This window comes from Thunnus maccoyii, chromosome 13, assembly GCF_910596095.1.
Source record: "Thunnus maccoyii chromosome 13, fThuMac1.1, whole genome shotgun sequence".
In the NCBI taxonomy this organism is placed as follows: domain Eukaryota; kingdom Metazoa; phylum Chordata; class Actinopteri; order Scombriformes; family Scombridae; genus Thunnus; species Thunnus maccoyii.
Window position 1 is genome coordinate 24693180 of NC_056545.1, and position 27079 is coordinate 24720258.

Below are 27079 nucleotides of genomic sequence, written 5' to 3' on the forward strand. Positions count from 1 at the left end.
ATTTTGAGACCACCAGCTGATCCCAAGGACATGGCAGCACCACCACGACACTCACAGCACCTCAGTCAACCTCTCACATCAACCCTGGTAAGATTGAGGCTTTAACACAGTGTTGTTAAACCTCCTGGTGTTTGGTTCACTTCGGTGCAGCTGCTGTATTGATAAAATCAAAAATGTTTCTGATGCAGTGCCTCAATATTCCTTCACACAATACATAATTTAAAACATGGGCGTGTTAGGGTCTCTGAGAAACATACTTCACTGTTTGTTTCATTTTGTAAGAATAGTCGAATATAATAAGATCAGAAAACTTAATTTTATTACAGGAAAACAATAAGATTTAAGCTGTATTACAACACCACAGTAACATTAATGATATTACATATCTACCCTCATGTTTATGTTACATTGATATGACTTACAAAAGGTAAATACTCGCCATTCTGTATACATATAATGTACAATATATACCCCAATATATCTCAGATTTTAAATGAGGTGAGAGCACATGGAATAATAATGTCTCAGATAAAAAATAACTCATAACAAATAACTACTAAGCCAACTTCCCATCATGCATTTTTCAGGCTGATCTGCTGCAGTAATTTCTTAACTGTTAGATATGTTTCAGGCAACATATCGAAAGTTTAAACCCACATTTTTAATCAGCTGGGAATTGGCACCATTGCTTGTAATTTGCAGACCAGTTTTTAATCCTCATTAACCATTTTTTTTGTCTTGGCACAAACTCTGAAAAACAGTGACAGCAGGTACAAACCAGTGCATGACTGCAAGGACCGTGTCTAAAACGCTCACCAGATGGTCCACGAGAGTTCCTGTTTCATCTCTGCAGGTCACGCTCCGTTGTAATTAGTGTGGGTGCAAGCCATCCAACAAACAAGTCTTTAAATTACATGCTACCATAATAATGGCAAAGTTAAAAATGTAAATGGTGATAAAGGAGTTACGTATTAAAATGATTTAGTATATAAATCAAAGAAAACTTTAAATGTCCTTTCAAAAAGTTTTTGAGGAAATAGCATAGATTAAAATTCAATTATTAACTCTGTTGTGTGTATAATTATCCCTAATGCCACAAATATTACAATTAATTAACTCTTATTAAGCCTACTTAATTAATAATGCTTAATTAAGTAGAAGTTAATTACTGCAGTGGCACACTGGGGCCCTCAAGACTGGAGACCTCAGAGCTGAGAGACAGCCGTTACTCACTGATGTTTTAGTAAACGCATTTAATTCAAAAAAGAGATTTTAGCCTGTGATGCTTATACAAATTCACATTTATGTAAATCTGACAGATTTTAGTCACGTGAAAGTTTGATTTGTCTCATAAAATCAATGGACATTAGAATAAAACCTAAAAGCTGTCTTGTTATCTTCTCGTGTGTAACGCTGTCAGATTATCCTCTCAGACAATCGGCTGTTTCAAATAAAACTTGCGTGACCTGGTCAATGCATTGTTGACATTTTGATTTGAATCCATGCAGGAGATAGTGCAGTTCTCTGCCTCGAGGTTGATGTCAATAAAGATTGAAACAATAATGCTAAGAGATTTTCATTTCAGCCCATTTGGGCCATTGATTCCCTGATGGCTGGTAGAAACTGAAATGCTGGATGTGTTTCAAGCTCAGCAGCAACAGTGGCGTTGATATCGAAGAACAAAATGCACGATGACTGGAGGCTTTTTAACAGAGCTGCTGCATCTAAATATTCTCATGTGGCCCTTGCAGCCATTTAACCACCGCAAGACTTCCACTATAATAACCAGCGGGTGATAAGCTACAGGCAATCATGCAGCAGCGGCTAACGAGCTTTTGTGTAGAGTGCCTGATTGTCCAGTAGACTGATGATGGCAGTTTGTAATTCTTATTCATAAATACAATGTAGTCTATAAATATTTCACACCAGTGCACCACACACAATGGTGGAGTTTACAACACATTTGTGAACAGTTGAGATGCAGGTGTGTGCCAACAAAATGTTACTATGGAAACATTTAGCATGATGAGTAATATATCAGTAATTGTGATGTCAGTTTTAATTAGGTGAATTAAGAAGCTTGTATTCCATTAACACTGCACCACCTGTGCTGTTGTATGCAGCATTATTTAAAAGTCCTCTTTTAGTATTTCTCATATTTATATAACTAAGATATTGACTGTATATAAATTTATTTTTAAATGTGGACGTTACAACACAAGCTAAGAATCTACAGCTAAGCTAGCGGCTCTGTGAATCTGTACACGTTAGTTTTACGTATTAGCATGCAGACATTTGCTAATTAGCACTAAACACAAAGTACAGCTGAGGCTAAAGTTAATGTTTTATTTATTTTTAACTAGCTTTGCAGGTATTTGGCCGTAAATTATGGGACAAATAGAAAATTTGATATGACAATGGCGTTAGATAAATAGTCAGCAGATCACCAAAGTTATTACAATTTATCCAGAGGGGTACATGAATATCTGTGCCAAATTTCATGGCAATCCATCTAATAGTTGTTGAGACATTTCACTCAAAATCACAAATGTTAACCTCACGGTGGCGCTAGAGGAAAAGTCAGTTGATCGCCAAAGTCAGTAGGATTCATCCTCTGGTTGCCATGAATATCTTCATGAAAACCCTCCAGTAGATGTTGAAATATTTCAGTTTGGACCAAATTGGTGGACCAACCCACATTGCCATCCATATAAAAATGAAAATAGGTTTAAACAGGGAAATTTAAGATTTCCAGTTGTACTCAGGTTTTCAGGTTAGAGACTCAATATGACATACAAACCTGATCCTCACAGTTAAATATTGTCAGGACCGTTCTGCTCATACCTCTTATTTTCAGTAGTTATTGCCAGACAGACATTGAGTTTGTTTTAGCCTCTCTCACTGATTGATCCGCCCCCGGGTGCTCGATCACACAGCTGTGAATCTCAAACCAGCTCTTATGCAATGATGAGCAAAGCAGATGTGGGTGGGGGGTGATCATCTGAATCATCAATTGCAATTGGCTGTTTGTATCGACGGTAATGTAACTGGTCAATACTTTCCAAATAGACACTCTTGATTTTCAGCGAGTGTGGGTGATCAGTCAGCAGAGTGAACTTCAGCCTATAACAGTGCGACGTTTTATTGGATATTTGAGCTCAAAGCTTTCAACGCATTTGAATCTCAGCAAATTCCTTCAACTAGCATCTTTCATCATTTACAGCGTGTGCTGCACTTATACATCTGTGCAGGGAAGGGTAACAGAAAATCACTACAAATGATTATTTCTCAGTTTTTTTCTTTTATTAAAAGAGCCAGTTCCAGTGTGTTTACTAGAAATTAACATGGAGAACAACTTCACAATCCAGCCATCAGGTTTTGTACTGCACTTTAGGATGCTATTATGGTAACATTATCATATTCAGCTATAACCAACAAAAGAGAAGACAAGACCGCAATTAAATCACTTGATGGGAAATCTTCAGTCAAGTCACCAACACAGGTATCAGATTAATCAGGTCTGCTGCTAATCAAACACGTAAGAAACGGAAGAGAAAGTACATGTGTTGTCACTCACGTAGAGCAGCCACTGTCCAGAGAGCACTTCCAACAAAATGTGATTCATCTTTCTACGCTGCAAAGCCTCGTTTCCCAAACCTCTTTGTGCATCCGGTGTGCCTACAGTATGTGTTGCACAACTGTTCTGCCTGGATGGGAGTTTGACGTCATGCTCACAAACTGTAGTCACATCTAAACCGATGATCAATTTCCACACACATTGCTTTTCTTGTCATCTACATCATTGTAACTCCACAGTGTAGAAACAAACAAATCACACCAGCTGCTAACAGCACAGTAATGCTAACAAACACAATTCAACACACCTTCATTCCTCTCTGGGAAGGCCTGTGTATATTTGAGATAATAATCTTGACACTGGCTGATTTGCAAGCTACAGATGCTCTGCAGAGTATTTCAGTATAACTCCACTTGAATTTTTTGCATATTATTTTGTGCTACAAGATGATTTATAGATGCATTTTTTTGGAATTTTATATCTGAGATCTACTCAAGGTTTCTCAAAGTTTATCCCACATATACTAAGTATATATTTTGTTGTATAAGAAGGCAAATTAAACCAGGTTTAACATATTGTAAATGCTATTTTTCACAAGCTTTGACTTCAGACAGTTTACCTCACAAGCAAACATAATATGCAAAAGGCCCATAAATAAATGTGAGGATATAACTGTGTCTGTATTTTTGACATTGTTATGGGCATTATTGTCGTTCTGTATTAATTTTATCAACCAATTCTATTTTAAAAGTACTTGACATCACATCATGACATGAGATCAACTACATATAAATAGATGTAATTCAATTTAGACTGAATATTTTTGGTATCACTGCTGCAAAACCAGTCTCCTGGCAGTTTTGCTCAGCTAGTCAACAAACAATCAAGATAATCTAATTAAATCTTGCATCTGAATACAGAACCAGTCAAAAGTTTGGACACACTTTCTCATTCAAGGCAATGGGAAGGTGTGTCCAAACTTTTGACTGCTACTGTATATGCAGTTTGCGTATGTGTATTGAAATTTTGCAGATTTGTATCACACCTATGTTAACATGCACGGTAAAACTTACAAGCTGTAACCTACTTGATAGCAACACATCTATGTAATGCAGGTTCTGTACATTTTTGTAATGTGTGTATGTCTATAGATATAATTACAATTCTTGTAAGCATTTGAATCTGGGTTTAATCCTGCGTTTATGTCCTTTTCATGGATTTGTTCGTTTCAAATTATGAATTAAAACTTCTGCATTTGCAAATTTTGATATACTTCACATGACAATACTGCAGAATTCACACATGTACTTTGTTACATGTTGCAAGATATGATACAAATATGCATCTTTTCAAAATTTCAGTCACAGGATTTATGTGTTTTGGCTTTTTAAAATCACCTGATTCTTGTATTTTTCAAGACAGAGTGTCAAATATTCCTGCTAGCACATTTTTCTCAATCAACTAAATGACCGAACAACAAAAAATTTCTGCTGAAATCAACACTGTTGCAGAAAAAGCAACATCACAGTTTTATATAACCACAGTGAGCAATAAAATGGGCTTTTAAAAAATACTTTATCGCTACATTTGACTCTTTCTTTTTCTCTCTATCATGCTCGTAAAGGAAGACCAGCAGGAACAGCTACAAATCCTACAGTTGTGCACGCAGTCACTCTGAGGTTAATACACTGCACCAAGGCAGCACAATGAAGCCTGGATTAAATTGGAACAATGTAAGCGAAGGGCTTCCAGTTTCAAGCCCACTTTGTATCCGTCACCTTTAGCGATAAATGTGACGTACGAATAAAAGTCTTTGTGATATAGCAGCATTGTATTAGTCACAGTGCACCTCAAAGAATTATGAAGAGTATAGTCGGTACATGAAGGTAAAAACATCGTCTAAATACAGGGACCAGTTATTACAATATGAAAATATTACATTTGTTTAAGAGAAACAATCCATTATGAAAAGGAAGAGGGCGTCAGAAGAGCATCACAGGTGAGATAACATGGGGGGGTGAAACAGCACAGCATTACTATGATCATCATACCTGAAGAGTTCTTACCACCATTAGGAAGGAAGGAGGTGATCTGCTTTTTTTTCTTAAATCATCTCATCATCATTCCTATTGATCAATATCCTTAAATTCAGTATTTGGTACAAGGAAATAACACACTGTTTAAAAATAAGCAGTAAAATACAAACAGGAATAATTCAGTTCCCACAAATAAGCAATGCACGGATATACAATGTTTTCAAAAAGTTATCATACATACAGTAACAACTTTCAAATGTTTCCTCTTTTCAAGTGCAAAACACGAACAGAAGATTTTTTTTTACACACACTGACACTTACAGAGACACTGGCCCTTCACTTCATATGAATTAAGAGAAAATGTTCAGTTTCCTTTCGATGTGTCTCTCAAGTACAAATGTCTGAGGTCAGCATTGACGCAACTGCACAGTAAGTCCATACAGCATGGAATCAACGAAACTGCTTCGACAGCCATTTTGCATATCAAGTCCGTATAAAAAAGAAATCAAGGAGCGATAGCATCAGGCCCTCCTCAAAGATTAACACGACACCTACTGTGAGCTGAGCTGGAGAGACCGGAGGTGTGAACAGCATGTTTGGTTGAAGTCTCTCCGGCTGAAATAAAGGCGAGAGGTAAAAACAGGAGTACGGTATGTTGACCCACATTTACTGAGGTCTGATAACAGTGAGAGTGTACTACTGCAACGCAAAGCATGGCTGAAGGTCCATATTGTCACTGCAGAGTTGGAAGATGTCATTCTGTCCAAACAGCCTTTTCATACAAAACAAAGATTCATGTAAAAAACTGTAAATACACAGATTTATGTGTATACCCAATGTGATGAAGAAATCTGACTGTAGAAAAATATATAGCCTATATCAAAGTCACTTAGCCAGAAAATAAATCCAACAAGCAAAATTCAGAAACTATCATTTTACAAAGTCATATTTATAATGACACTGGCGGACCAAATTACATAAACTGAAGGCATTTTGGTTTTAGGAACATGTTGCAGGGCATTTTTAATCACAAGTTAAAATCTGGAAAAGGGGCGAGTGGATTTGGCTAAATATTATTATTTTAAAAATTCCAATAGTGCTTTGTTGCGCTTGGATCATGTGAACTCTGAGCTCACTTTATAATCAGTCACATACACTAGCTATTACCTTGCCTCCCTCTCTTAACTTTGTTAAATGATCTATAATCAATAAGAGCTGTGTGTCAAATCCCTGGACTTTCAGAGTGCCCAAGTGTCCCTGTCAGACTGCACAAATGTTTCATTTCCTCTGTTTTTAAAGGACTAAGAGAAGAGAATACGTTTAAAATAATAATAATAAGAGCAAAAATGACCCCTCTGCCCACAGCCTTGCATTAAGAAACTGAATCTTTCTTTACAGGTATGTCATACTTGACACTTTTACAATTGATGCTAGCAAAAAATACTATTTTCTCAAATGTTTAAATCTGAAATTACTGAATACATTAACAGCGTGTTATCAAAAACAGTGTATGGCATCAGTTTAGAAAATGTGCAAAATAATTCTCATTCTTAGCGAACAGATTAGAAAACATCAGTTCTCCACTAATCACTAATTCTTCCCATAAAACTAACAAACTGATATCATATGGAGTATTAACAGGAAGCTATGATGCTTTCAAAATCTTGCAAATCAAAACTGAATAAACTGCTATTTGTATCACATTTTTCACACTTTTTTGTAGCCCCAAATTTAAGAGATTGATAAAGTACCACACAACACAGAAGGCAATCTGCACTGACTTATGAGCCACAGCTGGAGAAAGAAGTTTTTCAAAGTGTTTTGTAATATGAAGATACTTTGAAAAAACCTTTTTCTTAAAGGCGAGTTCCATTGTTTCATATCTTCCTGTGTCCAGTCTGTGCAGATTGGCTATAAAGGGGCTGTAACTGTAATTCAATGTGTACTGAATAGGACTCAGGAAGAGTTCACAGTGAATCAAGTAACCTTCTCTAATCAAACCAAAGCCTTCATCATAAGATCATGCATAGTCATGAGGGGCACAGTCAAGAAGTTCAGTAGGGACAGTAAGGCAAAAGAACATAGTGAGGGAGTAACAACGGGCATCAGCTAAAACATTACCATCTCTGGCAAAACAGTCATGTTTTTTGAGTCCTTCACTACGGAAGAAGATTATTTGAGTTCTGACTTTTAATTCAGAGCTCATAAATTTTTAACATGTGGCCCTAATCCTCTACTGTACTTCATAAAGGTAGTAAAATAACAAAATATAAAGTAGATTTGGCTTGAAGAGAATTCATAACTTAAGGTGTAATGTGAGAAATGCTACATTTTCCCCATTTTCTGGTTCTGTGATTCCATTTGGGAAATAACAAAATAAGTAACCTGCCACCGGATGTTAAAACAAGTCAATCAAGATCAGAAATCAAAAGCATTTAGTTTCCATTTTCTCACAGTTTCTTCACCATAACACATCATAATGAATATTTTTGCTCCATGGTCTGACAAATTATCTCGACCAGAGGGGTTAAGCAGGATGTTAAATGCCTTGTTACTTTTACTGTGTCGTCTCCAATAAATCTTCCATGTGCTCTTTGAATTTTAAGAAATATCAGTCCATGCATCATGAAAGGACTGTTTCATGCTTAACACCAAACAAGAACAAAGTTTTTTTTTACATCATAAAAAATAAATTTAAAAAATGCATTTCCCTTATGAATTAACCACAAAATAAACAGTGCACAGTTGGAGAAGGTCTGTTGTTTAAAGCACATTATAACAGCAGTAAAATACCTGCCAACTCACACGTCCACTCAAATATACCGTAAATCATGATGTGCATAAAAAATATATCTGAAAGTTCTGTTGAGTTGTGGTTTCAACTCTGTAGTAAATGTGTTTATAATGACTTTATTTCAGTGCTTTAACCTGCATATTTAAGTGATTTCAATTCATATGCATTAACTCTGTGTTAATGACAGCTGTACTTGCATTATATTGCTACTGTGAACACTTAATCCGAGAGAGGTTTTCAGTGCACAGCATTATTTTAGACTTTTAGACTATTGTACTTTTTTTCTTTGCTTATATACAGGTTGCTTCATTGAAATAAAACCATCCTAAGACATTTTGATGAGCTGTTTGTCCCTTTAGAGATAAGTTTCCTAGGTTTATGCTACTCACTTCTCCACTAGGTCTGTGCTGCTCTGCTGCACAGATCCTAAATACGAAGTAACCCAAAGACATGATAATATAAACCAAAAACACAGACTTTGTGACAAATTCTTATCCTTGTGACAATTAAGTTGTTGATAATAAAAGAAATTTTAGAAATGCATGGGAAGTAAAGTGCATTGCAATAACCTGTGTGTTGCTACATGTGGCGGAAACATCAGAGTGGTCGTAGTACGACATGAACAGTGAATCCCTTCCATGTTTGCGTTCACGTTCTGCATGCATTTATGATTAATAGCAACAAAGTCGCTGTATTTCTGTGTGTGAGGCTGTAAATGTAAACGTCGGGAACAAAAAGGAAGAGGCATCAGAAAAAGAAGAAGTTAGATATCTGAGAGTGATGTTAGATCTATACAAAATATTGGCACATTATCTTATAAACAGTATACTGGGTGATGATCAAGTTGTCTAAGAGTTACTACTTAAACAAATGAGCCATCCAGTCATTTGTCTCATGTTTCACAGTATTAAAAGTGCACTAATTGCCAAACATACCACTGTTTTTCAGTTGTAACATTTCTTTTAAAATGTGCTGCACTCGATCTTTCACGCTCATTAAAGCCACTTAAATCTCACTTTGTCTCCTCTTAACCTGCGGTGACTCTATGCGCTCCTGACCACCAGACCCTTCTCACACCTGCGTCTCCACACCATTAAGTTTAGGCATCAGGATACGAGGAGTCACCCCAGAGTTGAGGTCCCTCTCAAACTCCAGAAGCTGGCCCATGAAGTTTAGATTCGGGGACACCACAGGACGGCGGCTTCGCACGTATTTGTAGGCATCTGTCATTGTCATGAGGGTGTGCTTCATAAGGTAGGCGATGACAATAGTTGCCGAACGGGACACGCCTGCCTGGCAGTGCACCAACACTCCCTGTCCACTCTGATATGCCTCCTCTGTGGATAGGAACAACAAAACACATGATCTCAATTTTCTGAATTAAATAAGTAAAAATTGGCTTAATGCTGCCTGCTGGCCAGCTGTGAGATTATATGCTCATCATAAATGTTGTTACTGAAACTTGGTTACCACTATCACTATAACAATTAACAAGTACCTAGCAAGGCCTATGAAAAATATACAGAATTAAGCTCATTTACCACCAAAATGTTAATATGCATGTTCCTAATATCATTCAAGGTTCCATAAAACTTCAGGGAGTTTGTTTTAAGCTATAAATTTACATTTAACCAATAAACCTTCTCAACATTTCATTCCATTTACTAACTTTTTGATAAACACAAAACACTAAAGAAACTTGTCTGAAGGTGAATCTCTTCTACCACAGTGTGGGTGGCATGAGCAGGGTTGGGAATTCACTTCATGATGACAGTCACAATAGTCAGTGCTGCAGCTTTGAAAGGAAATAAACTAAGTGATGATCACATTGCAAGTCAATGCATTCGTTCTCTTTTTTGAGTAGAAATAATCGGAGAGAAAAAAATCTGGTTATCAGGAAACGGTTACAGTTTACTGACTTCAGTGCCTGTAGATGTCTGTCATATTGGCCAGAACAATCATATTATCATTTATTACCTTTGCACTAATCATCAGCTACTTTAGATCAGTTACTTTATGAATGCAAGTTACTACGCACTGTTTTACTAGCCAACACTGCAACTACAACATATACTGTATATACACTCACAAACTCAACATAATATCAGAGGTGGAAGTCTCACCAATGAACTCAAAAACCTCTTCAAAGTATTGTCGAAGGTTTTGCTTGCTGTTATCGGTGGCTGGCAGCCTTTTGTAGCGCAGTCCAGAGTTGACATGGTAGAGGGGCAGATGTGTTGTCACGTTGACCACGTAGCCGATGTTGAGGTGTAGCAGCAGGTCCAGGTCCTGGGCGTCTCTCTCGTTCCCCAGAAACAGGAAGGGCAGGATGGGACTGACCACGGCGTTCTCCGCGTCAGGAGTCATCACAGTCTCATCGGACAGAGAGGCCGGCAATGACGAGGAGAGCGGCAGTGAAAGGTGCACTGGGAGAAGACGAGACAGACAGAAAGTGTTGCAAGATGTCTTGTGCATTATGTGAAGACGGTTATGTTAGAGTTAAAACTGCCACAGAACAAGAGAGGTACACATACATAGTGACAAAATAACAAAAACCTGAAGTAAATCACCAGTAAAAACACAAGTGGGACACATTGGTCTGAAAGCTATTTAGCAGTATTTGTCGTCTATAAATGAGGTCTGGCAATGAGCACTAATGTAAATGAAAGAACTTGCTGAGATCCAAAGAGGCTAAATGTTCTGAAATGCAGGCGCAGCAGTCAAAAATACTGCAAGACTATTTAACTCGTCAAGGGGAACAAGCTCAGAATCATGACAGCATACACCAAACACAGAGAGGTTGCACTAACAAAGTGGAACTGCGGTCACAAGTTGAAAGTAATCAACAGGGATTTGATGGATAACTGCAGAATATAAGTGGTTGAAAAATACTGCTAAAAGGCATTCAGCCCAATATGACTAAGCTTTATGTTACTGAATGCAGTACAAATCGAGTTACTTCACAGATAATGTCCTTCAATGTGCTGTGCTCGCTGTATTTTTGCTTATACATTTTACCACTTGCAAAGGTGAAGTGTCAAGAGATTCTTACTTCTGCTGTTCTCCTCATCTTGCTCTCTGTTCAGCGAGTTCAGGGCCAGATGAAGTGACTGAGCTGACGGCAGAGAATGCCCTCCCTCCCTGTCTCTCTGCCATGGTTTGGGTTTGATGAGTGTGCTAGGGGCGGAGGGTGGAGGCGAAAAGGACACAGGTGATGGCGGAGAGGCAGAGCGGGGAGAGGGGGAACGAGGATATGCTGCATCTCTGTCATGCTCAGGAGAGTCCCCCATTCCTGCATCTTCGGCTTTATTCAGGAGCCTCTTCAGTGAATTCCTGCCTTCATCATACCCAGATCCTGACCTGTAGCCCATAAAATCAAGGGCGGCCATTTTGCCCTGCTGTAGCCGTCTTCGGCCAGCGTGGTCTGTTAGCTGAGGCTGCGTATATTCCTGGAGATTTTGACAGTCCAGGAGGACAAGGCCTGTTCCATTGCTACCATTTTGGACCTGGCTTGCACCAGTCTTCCCGACTCCTACTCCCATCCCGGCACAGTGATTCTTTTGGGCTTTAGAATGGGTCATCTTCTTCGCCAATTCTTCAGGCCAGATAGTACGCACACTGTAGTCATCATCATCGGGTTGGAACATACCCATTGAATGAGTTGTTCCCATGCCCCTTCCTGGAGGTTTGCCTCGGCGAGGGTTGAATGTCACCACTATGGGGTCGCTGCTGCAGTAGCTGCAGGTGGAACTGCCAGTCTGAGAGGCTTTAGGGTTGCAGCCTGTGACGCAGCTCTGTATTGCCCGGAGGGGGGCCGTAGAGCACAGCGGGGTACAGGGCAGGCATCCTCCTACCAGTTTTTTACGAAGGATAGCAGGACTCTCAAAGTTTCCAGCCTCACCGGAGCAGGAGGCACAGCGGAGGGGTTTGAACAGGCTTGCTCGGCAGTCAGACACAGTGCTGTTGGAGGAGGAGGTGTTGGAGGTGGAGGCGTTGGAGAGACACCCACCCAGATCTCTCAGGCCCATTTCTTTGCCTCCTCTCTTCATAGCTCCGACATTGTGAACACAGGAAAATGAGGTGGAAGAGCTTCCTCCACCTCCTTGGCAGCCAGCTGAGTGCCCCTTATACCCTCTGCATCTTACCAGCCTCCAGCAGCCGCAACTGAACGGATGGGTGCAGTCGATGGTGCAGGTATGGTCAGGGCTGGGGAACCCTCCGGCGTGGGAGGAGCAGGGGGAAAGGGGTAGACCATGAAGAATGTGAGGACGGTGATCCCTGGTACGGGACGGGCGAGGCTGGTTGAGTTGCTGAAATGAGATTGGGACATGGGTAGGTTGGGGGGGAGGGGATGAGGGATAGTTGGAGTTTAGGATGGCAGCATGGGGTACAGGGACAGAGTTGTGGTGGTAGGACAAACTGTGATTATTATGGCTTTGATGGACAGTTCCCAGTTTGGAATTTTTCTTGTGACTGAGAGAGGGAAATTCCTGGTCACTTCTGTTAAGAAAACTACTGTTTTCCTTCTCCTTTTCTCCCCTGAACTTATGCTGCTGTGCCTGGGCGGGGACAAATTGTAGGACCCCTCCAGGGGAAGATGAAAGCTGATTATGGCGACTTCGTTGTGACTTGTGTTCGGCTCCACCTGGCCTCCCTGCAGTTCCAGTTTTTCTCTCACATTGTCCTTGATCAAACTGTGAAGAGTTGCATTTTCCTCTGCCACCCTTTACACTTCCGCTGCGCCCTAATGAGTTGCTGAATCCTCCTCCCCGTCCTCCTTTGTCTACTGTCACCCTGATATCAATAGTATGTGTGTGGGACGGCAGCCGTGGGCCAAGAGTTACTGTGCCATTGCTGTGGCAGTGGCTAGGGATGTGTCTGACACCTGCTGGGATAACAGGCTGGTCGCCCTTGAATTTCTGTGTGCGGGAGGATCTGCGCTTGCATTCCAGAGTCAGAGATTTACAGGAGGGTGAATAGAAATGGGACTGAGAAGGGTGGAGATGAGGAGGATGGGCGACTTGTCCATTGGAGGAGGCTGATATTTGAGAGGAATGCTGTGGGATGGTTTGTGGAGAAGCCTCACACAGGGCTATGTTTTTAGGGCGCTGAATGACCACTATGCGCTCGTCAAGAGGGAGGGGAGGCATCTGGGTTTATGCAAAGCTGTCCAAAGAAGAGGGAGAGAGAGACAAAAAGAGAGTAGTCAGCAAATTACTGTAATTTCACAAACACTGAAAATGTGGGGCACACTTTACATTCCATCAGTTCAGATGTAAACAGCACATACTGATGCAAAACTAGGAACATTGCCTTGCAGCTATAAAATATTTAAATAGCACAATGCATACACATAGTTCTGAGCACAATTGTTTGTTCTTTTGATGTTGTGGTACAATATTGTGTTAGTGAATTCAAAAAGGATGATGGTCAATTATCTGTGAAATGTAAAGTAAAACCCCAAATCCACCACCACATACCAAAACATACCAAGAACAAATACAAAAACAACAATGTTGCATCTCAGTTTTGGCCATGAACACACATAATTCCTTTCACATTTGCTGCAAATGAAAGGAGAAAATAAAGGAGAATATACCCACTGAGGTGCATGTTTAATTTGAATGGATAACATCGTAGCCAAGAACCACTCAGTGATTACCTTTACAGAATCCATTTAAACATGCATGTCACACTCTGCTACCTGCTTATACCAGGGCTGCTTGTCAGGAATTGAATGCTCATTTATATTTACAATAGTTTGACATTCAAATTTAAACTATTTCCCTGTAATACAAATTACCATTAGGATATAAAATTCAGTACACGAAGATTTAAGAGTATGTACCTGTTTGCTGTTAGCGGCAAATAATCGCAGTTAATCCTGATGTCAGCGAGGCTTCTTAGAAGCTCAGTCGCAAAGGCTGCATAAAATGAACTGCAACTCCCTCTGAGGACTCATCATTCTTAACAAGACACATTCACTGATGTGAAATAATAAACCAAGCCAAGTCATGACTGATGATAAAAATAACTAAATATAAAACTGGATGTGCACTGCTCTTTAAGAGGAGCACTATATAATGATGTCCAAGCTTTCATTGCTATCTTTGCACCGCTTTGTCACAGAAAAACAACACAGCGACTCTCAAAGTTAGCCAATGGCTCAGTGGATTCTTGGAGCACAGTCACATTAAAGACTGTTTAATGCTGAAGAGCCATGTGATTATCTGAAATGAAACACTTCCAGCCACCAGCCATTTGGCCTGTTCATCCTACCTCTGGAATAAACCAAATTAACTGGATCCTTTGGGCCAATTAAAAATGAGCATTTGTCTAGGCCATGGTATAAACAAAAGGTCACCACATACACAACAATACAATTCAGCTGGAGAGAAAGCTTTCTCACCATGACACAGCAAAAAGAGATTAATGGACTGTAGCTTATAAATATGCACTTTGTAATAAAATACACATAGGAGAAGGTTTTTGTATCATTAAATCACCTTTATGATTAATGTTACTATTAACATGTTGGTACAGTTACTCCAGGACTTTACATTCTTATATTCATACGGTACATTCATTATAAGGATGCTCTCAAATGTTCAGATGAAATATTATCATTGTTAAGGTGAAAATCCACCCTCTTATACACACACTGTTAAATATGATCAATCTGTGTTGTTTAGTGCACCCAGGAGTTGTTCAGTTGATGAAGTGCTTTAATTTACTTTTTAGCCACACTAGTGGGGAGGCTATGCAGGTCGGGTGGGAGCATGTTAGCACGCTAATGTTAGTATTAAGCTCAAACAACAGCTGATGTTAACAAAGTGCAGAGTTCTGTTTGAAGGAGAGCAAGAGAAATAATGCTCTTTACTGTAGACATGACAAGTATGCAGTCTGCTTGGCATTCTGTTTGTGGACGCTTCTTGTATCTCTGCCTCGTGTACGATGGATTCTCCTCTTGTGTTTGTAAGTTGGCGTACACTGGAGAGACACAGAAGCACTTGCTTATTGATTGCAGTGGGCTGATGCCAAAACCTGAGGTTTACTTTTGATGTTTTAGATCATTAAAAATATGACTATATTCAAAGGGTCTTTTCACAGTTCACAAAAAAGCAGATTTTTCCATGTGCTTCTACAGATGTCTGTCTAGATATGCAGATATTTTCTGAGGTTTCTGCTGCCACCCCAAAATAGCAGTGAATGGAATTTTCTTTGTGGTGCTCAGAGCAATTAAAAATTCAAGCTCAACATCCACATCTCTACTCAGAAACAATGGCCTGGTTACTCTGGATAATCCAAAGACCTCAGCGTCAACAATTTATATAGGAACTACTTTCTCCTGAAGAAATAGTCCCACTTAAAATGGGTGGCTGTGTATTCTCCATTGTCTTTCTTAACCTCTATTGTACTGAGGTGGAGGCAGAATTCTCAGAGACAGATATCTCAAAACCTGGACAAGTAAAACCCAAACTATGTGCATGGCCACTAGGGTTAGGTAGGAAAATATGTTTTTGTAACGTATGTGAAGAAACCCTTTAAACTGCTTAAGATGCACAACCAACAGCACGTAATTGAAACATTGCATATAGTTGTTTGAAACAGTGTTTGTTAGGGTGGATTTTCATCTTAATCTTAAACCCTTTGAGCCATATTTATAAAGAATCTCTCAGGGAGTCAAACAGGGAACCAGGAGGAGTAGATAACTGTGGACAACACTGGCTGACAGACACAGAGTGGGTAGAGAGAAAATACAGGGAGACAGATTATAACATGACACTATAAACCACAGACTACAGAGGAGGAAGCAACACGTCAAAATAATCTGGGGATGCCTTCAGTCCCAACACAACACAGATACCGACCCACAGAGAACCACGCTCCAGTGTCGCCATGCTTATATCCTCTGTCTGGTGATGGTATCCTCATCTTTTTTTTTTTTTTCCTTTTTCAGCCTTGCCTGTGGTGGAGGGGGTGGGGGTTACATTGACCCAGTTTTATCATGGTGGAAGTCACTATCACTCTGATCACTTTTCTCTCACACACTGTAAACTGCAGCCAGGCTAGTGGCCTTTTCACTCACTCATAGTCATAGCTTCAGCAGACAGTAAGAGCCAGAGAGAGAGACATGGAAAATACTCAGACATAGTAATGCAGTGATACTTCTTGAATTGTCACCGGTACACGTTAATATGATATTTCACAGCATAACAGATAACAGATAATGCAGTACTGACTATGGTGAAGCATTATTCTGGAAACATTAAACCATCTGATGGACTGGTTAAGTGACAATAAATGTTTCTGTGTTGGAAATTTCTCAAATCTTTAAAAGGAAATAATAAAACAAGCATTGAAATGATCTGCTTTGTCGTTTTAGCTTGGATTATTTGATGAGGTTTCAGTCAAATGTTCTGCCAAATCTTCATAATTAATCTCATGTGTAATGGTAAATTTAGTGCATCAAGCAATATACAAGGCTCACAAAGTACATGAAATACAACAAATGAATGCAAATAGTACAAAGTGGTTGAACAATTTTGCTTTCTTGTTCACACAACATCTATTGCACGTCTGTCCGTCCTGGGAGAGGGATCACTCCTCTGTTGCTCTTCCTGAGGTTTCCTCCATTTTTTCCCTGTTAAAGGGTTTTTTTAGGGAGTTTCTCCTTATTCAAATTGAGGGTCTAAGGACAGAGGATGTTGCATTGCTGTAAAGACTGTAAAGCCCCCGGAGGCAAATTTGTGAATTGTGACATTGGGCTATACTAATACAAGTTGACTTGACTTGAACAGAAATGAGAGCAGCGACTGCAGTGAAACACATTACAGTCATGGATTAAGTGCATAATAATTGAGAATAATGTCAGATGTGATGGGTCTGTGGGCGCACCAAAGAGCAGTCAGGTATCTGTCAGTGTAGCTGTTTATCACAAATATTTTTTTTTACTTTGCATTCTATGTCATGTTCATATTTTTAATTGTTTAAGACAGAACAAGTGTAATGCAAGTGCTTGCCTGTGTAGAGCCTTCTCATCTGCACAGTAGATTACTGCAATAACAAGGTACATTTAGAAGAAAACTAAGAGTTATTATGTGTTTACATCCTGAACCTCTGTGGTCTGTCGTGGTGTTTTGGTTTTGGTTGAAGACAATTAAGAATTTAAATATCCTGTCATCATCTTGTTCTCTGGACCTGAAGGCAGACTGCTGCCAAAAGTGGTTAGTGACAGTAAACAGCTACAAGAATAAAACTGTAAAAGGGTGTGAACACTGTTGATTATTAGGTTAATTGAATTGTGTTTAATTAACTATGTTTGTATGAAATTACTCCAATTGGTTATTCCTAATTAATCTGTCTTTCTAGCACATTAATGGAATCTGATAAAAGGTGTGTAAACTACCTGCGGTGCCATCGTGCAGTGCATGCTAAATGTTGCTGTTGTGTGTCTTTTCAAAAATGAGCCGCCTCAATCTGCTTCACTTAGAAGTTACAGCCATACAGTACAAAGCGTGTATAGACATATTTGATACTTGTCAAATAAGGAAACTGTTGATCACACAATTAAAGACACAGACTTGTTATCAGTTTGTGATTTGACAGTTTTTATTGCCGCCTTGTTAATAGCTTCAATTGGCAGATCCAAGCCTCTGAGGTGGCAGCCAATCTGACAGCTCATAAAAAGCACAACAGAGCGTAGAGTGCTACTGTAGAATGGCAGAGCAGAGAGACAAACGTTAAGTGGCTCATTACTGACTGAGAAATAGTTTAAAAAAAAAAAGGAACTCTTCGATCAATTTGAAGGCCCAAATCAATGTCTTACTGACCCGAAGACGTCAGACAATCTGCACTGTTTACTGTGTAAATGTGTATAGATTCCTAAATCTGTGAGGTAGCTCCTCCCTTTCTCTTACTAATCACAGCTTAGTACCAAGTGCATAATTGCAGCATAATATATATCAGACAACTCATATTAGTGTGCGAGATTGCATAATATATCTACCAGGCACATATGACTTCAGAAGTTATGAGCAACTTACAGAGGAACCGAGGCATAACAGCCTATATGAATATTTGACAGAGTGAACCACTTATATTAGGCTAAATAAACAAATGTTGCAGGTTGGGTCAGCCAACGTAAAGGCAGATGCAAGTGTATGCGTATGATTAGGTGCAGCTTAATATTTGAGGATAAAGGCTAAGGTTTGCTAAGCATTGCAATCACGTTAGCTGCTTCAGAATTTCAAGCACATGAAAGTGTAGCGAGATGAAATGCAAACTTACACAGATGAAAAGAAATTTAAAAAAAAAAAAAGAAGAAGAAGAAGAAGAGTGCCACTCAGTTCAAGTTAGCGAGAGCCAAGCCTACGGGGGAGATCATGACGCCCTCCGTCGGCTCACTGCTGCTGCTCCCCACCAGCAGAATGAAGATAACAGCTTAACAGTCACAAGCATGAGCCAGAGAGAGTAGAACGGTACACATGCTAATGTCTTTCCAGATGATTTAACTCTTTCCCAAACACCTGAGTAAAACCTGCAATATTATACATAGTTGTGATTTATTTAAATACTTTCAATCATTCCTTTTCCTCTGCCTAATACCTCTGAATGACGTGATATAACTGTTTGTCAGTCAAAATTCAATCAGAGTTGGAAAAACTTTAAGTGGCAGGTATAAAGATTCATTCATTTTGTTTTGAAAAGAGAACAAGAACATGACATAATGTGTACTGACATGCATGAAATGATGAGGCCTCACAAACAGAGCAGGAGGACAGTACAAGACTTATAGTAGAGGGTAGACTATAAAGAATAATATGTCACTGCGCACCACAGTAATAAGTCACAGTGTAGATTTAGGCAGTGTGGTGTACAGTACGTCTCCAGCTGCAGAGGTAGTGCAGTGAATGTTTTTCTGTTGAGGGGGCTGGTGTTTTTGGGAACAGATGGCTGTCTGGCTGTGCGAGATTGATGGCGATCTTTCCGTTCCTTCTCTCCGTTCCGGCTTAACAGTATGCGGCTCCTCCATCAGAGGCACCTGACAGCCAAACACCCACACAGCAGAGTGGACAACACAATGGGGCTTGAAATAGGACAAGCCAGAGGAAAAAAAACAAGCAGTAATATGAGGATGTGCTCAATTGCTGGCTTGGAAAATTGCTTGAGTTATAGAATCTATTTCTCTGCTGCATGAAAAAGATGTTCACAGATCACAGTGGCAAGCTTCTCGAGATAGTGGAAAGCAGGAAATTAGTCATCTGAGTCACTCTTTTTCCAGAGGCTGATGGTCAGGCTGTTTCCTGTCAGAGGACAATCCACATCTCTACATTTTTGCTCGTGTTTAGCTCTGAGTTGGCACGAAATGACAGGAGGCGGTCCACTTCTTTCTTTTTATGGTCGTCCACACGCATAACCAAACTGACAGATGGATAGCAAGAGCTGTGGGCGCTGGTCACAAAGGAAAAAAGCAGTAAGATGTTCACAGTCATACACATAACAGCATGTGGAGAGATTCCTACATCCAAACACAGACTGGGGAGGTTTGCTGCAGAGCTGCTGATGTGAATGAAAATCAATGAACAGATTCCGGCAGTGAGGACAGTGGTGTCAATGTGTTTTAACTGTAAGAAAATGTCTTGACTGATTTACACTGTCAGCAAACTGACAGAGGTTACTGACCGGATCTGTGACAGAGCTAAGATAGGAAGCTGGACACTGTTAACTGTGTCTCATGCAGAATTAGTAAATTAATAACACAATTAGTAATTCTTGCATAAAAATCCAGTTCTTCTAATGCCAATACATGGTGGCACAAAAAAAGGACTAGTTGTGATATTAAAGGAATAGTTTGACATTTTGGGACATACGCTTATCTGCTTTCTTGCTGAGAGTTAGATGAGAGCATCATTACCACTCTCAGTTTTACAGGCAGTTAGCTGTGGGACTATTTTATTGGCCTGGAGCAGGGGGCCGTTGGTTACCTGGCAACCTCAGCTTGACGACAAGACTCCAGGAAGTCTCTAGTCCTGGCCAAGAAATCGTCCAGAACATAACCTCCTGTAAAACCAAAACTTGTCATTTTTACACCTCAGTTTTTGTATAGATTAAACAAACGAGATATTAGAGGTGCTAGTAGGCAGATTTTTTAAATTTTTAGACTGAGTCAGGTTAGCTGTTAGGCTGTGTGTCCAGTCTTCATGCTAAGCTAAGCAAATCATCTCCTATATTCAGACCCTAAGTATAATTTGGCAATACAATGGTAAAGTATAATTCTAGATGGTCTCTGCTTTGTCTCTGTTCATTGTGTGACAGTGCTGCTCCACTGCACACCAGCTGGCCTGATTGTAAATAGCCTGTGTGAGCTGCCTTGAGTCAATTTTAAACTCAATAGCAACCTGACCACTTGATTGTCAATGAGGAACTAAAAGGAAAATAAATCAAAGTTGCTCCCTGTGTAATTTCATATGATGGCAGCTTTTATAATCTTCAGGAACATCAGGAGTTGCACATGTGTCTACCATCAGACTTCCAACTTGAATGCTGAGACATTAGGACAAATTTAAAAATTTACTATACATGCTATTTTAGGAGGAGCAAAAGAGCATTCTGCTAAAAGCAAATGTTTGCCTCATGAATTTAAAAAAAGACTTTCCTTGACTTGCGCCGATGTTGATACCAGAGAACGAGCTAATGCACCAATTATCAGGCTTATCAAGAATTAAACACTCAAGCAGGATTTGTCATAAATTTTTAACAAGCCAAACAGCAGAAAACAGACTCTGTTGGATTGCTAAACCCTGAAAATACATTTTGCTAACAACCAAAGCTTTATAGGTAGTAACATTCAATTCACAGACCAAGTACCATATTCGCAAACCAAGTTAAAGTCCAGTTCTAAGAAATACTGATAATTTGCACAGAACTGTAGTGGGATAAAGGTTTGTCTTGACACTGGTGTCACAGCAGCATGTAGAGTCTCCCCTTTAACATCCAGCAGGGTGGAAATGTTAATTGTAACTGCAGCAGAATGGGTTGTAAATGTGAAAAGGCAGCAGATAGTGATGTGCCTCCTGCCCATCACAAACATGGTATGAATGATAACGACTACTGAAGCACCTGCAAAAACGGCTGCTTGCCAAACAAGGTGAAAAGCACCTTTAATTGAGATATTCAACCCCAGACTTCTTGAACTTGAGACATTTATGTACTAACAGCGAGATGTAATAAGCGTGGCATGCAAGTGAATGTCAAGTGTTTCTGACACAAAGACTGAATAATTAATCAGTTATATCCACGCTACCCTGAAGTATTCTAAACATAGTACAAATTATGCAATATGTTACAGTATGTTTACATGTCAGGTGTTTGTGTGAAATAATGAAATAACTGAGGAGCATCTCAAACAACAGAAAAACAAAAGACCACATGTAGTTACAGATTGAAAAAAAGAATAAGTCTGAGTTGTAAAAGAGAATTGCTGGCCTCAGAAATGCACAGCGGTGTGGGCATAAAGTCATTATGACTCACACTCTAATCAGGCTTAAGTCACACGTCTAATGATGTAAGATTTACTGGGGACAAAGGAAGAAGACTTGCAACTTGAGCTCCTTCTGCGTGAGATGACGTGCTTGTGATTCAGATGCCCAAATGAGAGTGTTATGTCAACAATGGCATGATAATAGTACAATAATGACACATGAGGATGAGCCTCATAAACATTAATTTGACTTTACGACATGTCTAAAACACTGGTCGTCCTAACGTTGCATTAATCCTAAATTACTTGAAAAGACAAATTCATCTCCATGTTCACGACCATTCTGTGTTTTGTTTTTCTTTGTTTTACTGTCTCAACACTACAGGCTACTGAGGGCAAGTCAAAATAATTACATCACCTAATCTCCACAGTCAGCGGACAGAAAGTGATGGAATCAACAGCACAAACTGGCCAATCAGTGGGCGGCGTGATAGGAAACATTCAGCCGCTCCTTCTCCCCTCCACTACTGTCCAGTCAGACTGATTTAACACTGAGACAAATACCTGACTTTCAGGACATACGCTCACATAATCCCCACACAGCCATGGTTATAAATAATCTACATCATCTCTACTTTTGATATACTTTCTCTAAACTCACTGTAACTGTAATCCAGAGTGTGTGTTGACCTTGAGCACATCACTTTCATAACAGCACCATAACACCACAAAAGTACATTTTAGTAGGATTATTTTATATGTGAACAATGTATTTGGTGGCACTTTGGTTGCAGAGCAATATTTTCCTGGCTATTTTAGATATAATGCAAAATAACATATTTTATTCACAAAGCAAATCAATGCTAATCAGTTACACATAGCACCTCTGTCAGCACAATAGTCTCTATTCAAGACCATGAGGAGAGCTTCGCCTGCAGCTGCAATGTTATTATAATGATTCAGGAGGAGTTTGACCTCAGTGCAGTTTAATAAGAAAGCCCCCCAAAAGACACTATCCTAAAATAGAAAACTAAAAATAGAAACAGACAAAAGCAGCTTAGAGAATGGGTTTTTGGTTGGTTGGGATTTGAGCCCTCTGTCAGATAAAGATAAGAAGAACAACAATATGCTTTAAGTGTATTTTAAAATCTTTACAGAGTGATGTCAGTAGGATTGGTTTGAAAAAAACACACTGTCATGGTTAGAGATATCTATGAAATAATCAGCTGACCACTAATCACCATCAAAATGTACTTTGATGCTTGCGCCAAGACATTTACGTCCACTAAAAATCACCCCAAACTGTAACTTTCTCATATACTGGATCATGTTGAAAAAGATAGACAGGCGTGAAAACACGATCCTTCAAATGAATTGTTAGAGGCAACAACTGAACAAACGTGGTATAATATTACCACCTGACACAGTCTGTGTGAGTGTGTCCTGTTGCAGTATTCGATCGATTTTGTTTCTGTATTTTGATCTGAACCAGCGAAGGTGTTACTGCTCGGATTCGGATACAAAGGAACCCTGCAGGAACTTGTTGAATCAAGCAAGCGCAGGTCCGCGGATCCACTGTCTCCCCAAAACATTTATTCTCCTTCAGGGTTTTTAATTTTTTCACTGCAGAAAAACAAAACCAAAAACTACCTGACGCTATTCTTTTTGACAGGGGCTTGCTCAACTTGAACAAAAAATATCAACAACATCTGCCCAGTTGCAGTGTGGTAACAACAGTCTGTTTCTATTTCCCCTCTGGAATTTTATGTAAGATCATCTTGATATCCTAAAAGAAAACCTCAGTGAAAGTATGAGCATGCATGAAAACAACAACACAGGACACCTTGAGGCTGTCACAGCATCTCCCTCAGCGTCACAGCCGGCCTGCAGCGTCAACAATTGGAGGAAGGGAAACTTAATAAGATGATTATTATTGATGGTGGGAGTAATATAAGATTATGTTTGGTGTATTCAGTCTTGTCTGGAGACACCAAAAGCTCTGCCATGTAGTGACAATAAACCCTGATCACATATGTTTTAATGTCTCATTTCATATTTTCTGGCCTGAACTGTACTACTCATTTAAAGCAGCATCTTAGCCTGTGTGAAGCCTGTTTATCTTTTGATTAGATGTGTTACAAACTTTTTTTTTTAACATTGACAGCCAACAACTTATGACCTTTCATTTTCATTTAAATTCTTTTGGCTGGTACAATTATAAGATGTGATGAAGTGATATTAAACTAGTTATAAAGTAAAAAATAAAGTGCTTACAAATGGCACTGATCTCCTATATTCATTAATTTGCATTCATTCACCTATGCAGATGACACATTTGAAAAAAAAAAAAAAAAAAAAAAGGATATTAATGAATGGATGACAAATAGCTTTCTGCCACTAAATAATGTTAAATGGATAAATGAAATCAAATTTAATTACCTTTGCAGTGCTCCTGTACTTTTAGGAATAATCAATCATCAGTCAAATCGAATCATGTAGAGCGTAAGATCTGATGATACACAATATCTTTCCTGAAATAACCAAAGTCAATTCAGTTATTGTTAGATTGAAACATTAGAGCGGTATGACAAATGGCTGCTCGTGGTTTTATATGAGGAGGTTTATGAAAGCAATGAGAGCAACTCAAGAAACCAAAACTATGAAATAAAACATAAAAAGCAACTTCAAACTGTGAGCTGCGGAGCTGGATCTTTATTGTCAGCGGGCTGGTTTCTATGACTGATCCTGAAATATTACAGACTGATATTAATACAGTTTTAATTTTTTAAATTGGTTTGTATCTGTCCCTGCATTGCTTGAAAAAAAAGCATATTCCTGCAAATGCACTGCAGTGATTCTGTACTGTTGTTTGTCTTCATATGAACACACTACCTGTCACACACAAGATATCTGAGCTCACTATAGTTAAGAAAATGAATTCACAAGCTTTAACCATGTATATGTCTGATTTCCAAATGAGTCTGAATGTGTAAGAACATTTCAGCTCTCATCAGTCAGTTACAGATGTGTTTGCTCCTTCGTCTCTGGAGGATCTACATCCAGGGCAGGAAGACTTGACTTTCAGCTGGATTTTTGCACAACTCACAGCGTGACTGACTGGATGCTTAACATTCAATTCAATAAATCATAGCTGCTATTCAAAATCTGTGCAATATGCTCATATTTGTCCCTCTCAGCAGCTCTTTGTTGCAGCAGCACAAGCAGAAAACAAAGCAGCTATTAATATTTACAGTCCTCTGCATTGTTGTTCATGGTGCTATTCTGCAGGCTCGCAATGGAAAATCTATTAGTTCCTTTTTATACGGTCGCTAGATGGCGCGCTGCCTAATTTCTCTGTATTTTTAATCGCGTTTTCGCTGCACAGTCTTTGAACCTTTATCATGATGAGAGAATAAAGCTGATGTGGGCGACAGGGCCCGAGCCAGCAGGCCTACACTCACTGATCCAAGTGCAGATACTATAATTAAGGTTTATTTATTATTATTATAGTACTTGGCGCATTCACATGGCTGCAGTTATGTGTCTAAATGAATAAAACACGCATGCAGCTTATTATGGCAAACACTCATAACTGCTGACATCCTCCGGGCAGCGGTGAATAACACGAGGATGCATTGCTTGGTTTTAATATGTGGCATCAATTTAACTGCAAATTCAAATACACGAGAAGCATCAAGACATCCAGAAAGAGATTTTTTCTGTGCTGTAAGCTAAACCTGACCAACACGTAGAGCTGTGACAGCCGCGACACTGGACACAGGCTGCTGATGGGGGACTCATAGCCTGCAGGCCGACCGGACAAACCGCTACCATACTAAAAAAGAAACATCACTTACATCAGCTGTGGCAGTCCCGGAGTGTATTCATCATTTATGCGCAGCGTAATGATGAATCCTCATGTTCTGTAGTGGCCCGAGTAGCACGACCCGCTGTGTTGGTATGATCCAGATGTGTAACACCTTCCCTGCCTGCTCGTTTGTTCATGTACTTCAAAAACACGATTAAAAAATAGACCTGGTCTGACTGGAAGAGGCAGAGCTCTGCCGGATTTCTAATGATAGAAGATAAATAAATAAATGTCATCAGAAGTGCTTGGCCAACTCAGCTGGCGTCACGTCTGAGCGTGTGTCACTCTGCGCTGCGATGCGTGTGTGAGCAGACACTGACTGGGGGGGGGGGGGGGGGGGGGGGAGGAGGAGGAGGAGGAGGAGGGGGAGGAGGGGGGGTGGGCTCTATTGTCTCTACTGTGGATGACATCATCCCAGACCAATGGCGAAACACACGAGATGAAGGGCTCAGGGGCGAGCACGCAGCACGTGCGGGCTGAAGGAGGAGGAGAAGGAGGAGGAAGAGGAGGACGAGGAGGGGGAATATGATGATGATGATGATGGTGATGATGATGATGTTGATGATGATGATGAAACCTGCCAGATAACAACTCGTACTTAGTTTGCGTGAGATGTCATTGAATAAAAATATCTTAAAGTACATGAAAGATCAGCTCACTATTGAGCACCAGAGGTGGAATATAAATACATTCACTCAAGTACTGTACTTAGATTTGATGTACTTGTACTTGAGATTTTCAGATTCATGCTGAACTTTTTACTCCACTATATTTCAGAGAGAAATATAGTACTTTTTTACTGCACTGAATTTATTTGACAGCTTTAGTTAGTTGGGTTACTTTACAGTTTAAGATTTTATGTATAAAATTTATGATGACCTCATAAAATGTGATGCACAGTTATAGATTAAACTACACAACAATATGAAATAATATAAGTTAGCTCCACCTTGACAAACTACTACAGTAAAATACTTACACCATAATTCATGTAATAGCTATATATATTATATATATACCAGTAGAGAATACTTCCTCCTACACTGTTAAGCACTATAATAATACATATATATAACACACTGTAGAAACATTAAAGAAATATGTACTTTTCATAGTAACTTAAAATATAGTGAAGTACATGGAGAAAGTAAAGTTCAAGTACCTGAAAACTGTATAAATGTGCATAGTTATATTCCAGTTAGCAGTTAAGTGGTGCATTTTCAAAAATTGCCACATGAACTTTTTTTGTTGTTAAAGGTGATCAAGATGATGTTATTATAATATGTTCATGATATAGATGCCTACATTATTTTTCCTACAT

At 39.4% G+C, this 27079-nt stretch overlaps 1 protein-coding gene and 1 long non-coding RNA gene across 7 annotated transcripts in view; one reads left to right on the top strand and one right to left on the bottom strand.

Moving 5' to 3' along the window:
- LOC121909979 overlaps nucleotides 1–27079 on the top strand; it is a 37646-nt gene that overhangs the window by 3427 nt on the left and 7140 nt on the right. For 4 of the 6 annotated variants that reach the window (XR_006099564.1, XR_006099563.1, XR_006099565.1 and 1 more), the window contains exon 3: nucleotides 1–87. This is a non-coding gene — a long non-coding RNA (uncharacterized LOC121909979). Of the gene's footprint in view, nucleotides 88–761; nucleotides 2496–5201; nucleotides 9437–27079 lie in introns of those variants that run through there. The other 2 variants (XR_006099566.1, XR_006099567.1) reach the window with 2 other exon arrangements.
- Nucleotides 13–26031, bottom strand: si:dkey-175m17.7 (dual specificity protein phosphatase 10). Its single transcript, XM_042430876.1, has 5 exons — nucleotides 25748–26031; nucleotides 11460–13573; nucleotides 10531–10833; nucleotides 9446–9744; nucleotides 13–87 (listed from the first exon to the last, which is right to left on the bottom strand). The coding sequence occupies exons 2-4, from the start codon at nucleotides 13555–13557 to the stop codon at nucleotides 9479–9481; spliced, it is 2667 nt and encodes an 888-aa protein (XP_042286810.1). The 5' UTR covers nucleotides 13558–13573; nucleotides 25748–26031; the 3' UTR covers nucleotides 13–87; nucleotides 9446–9478.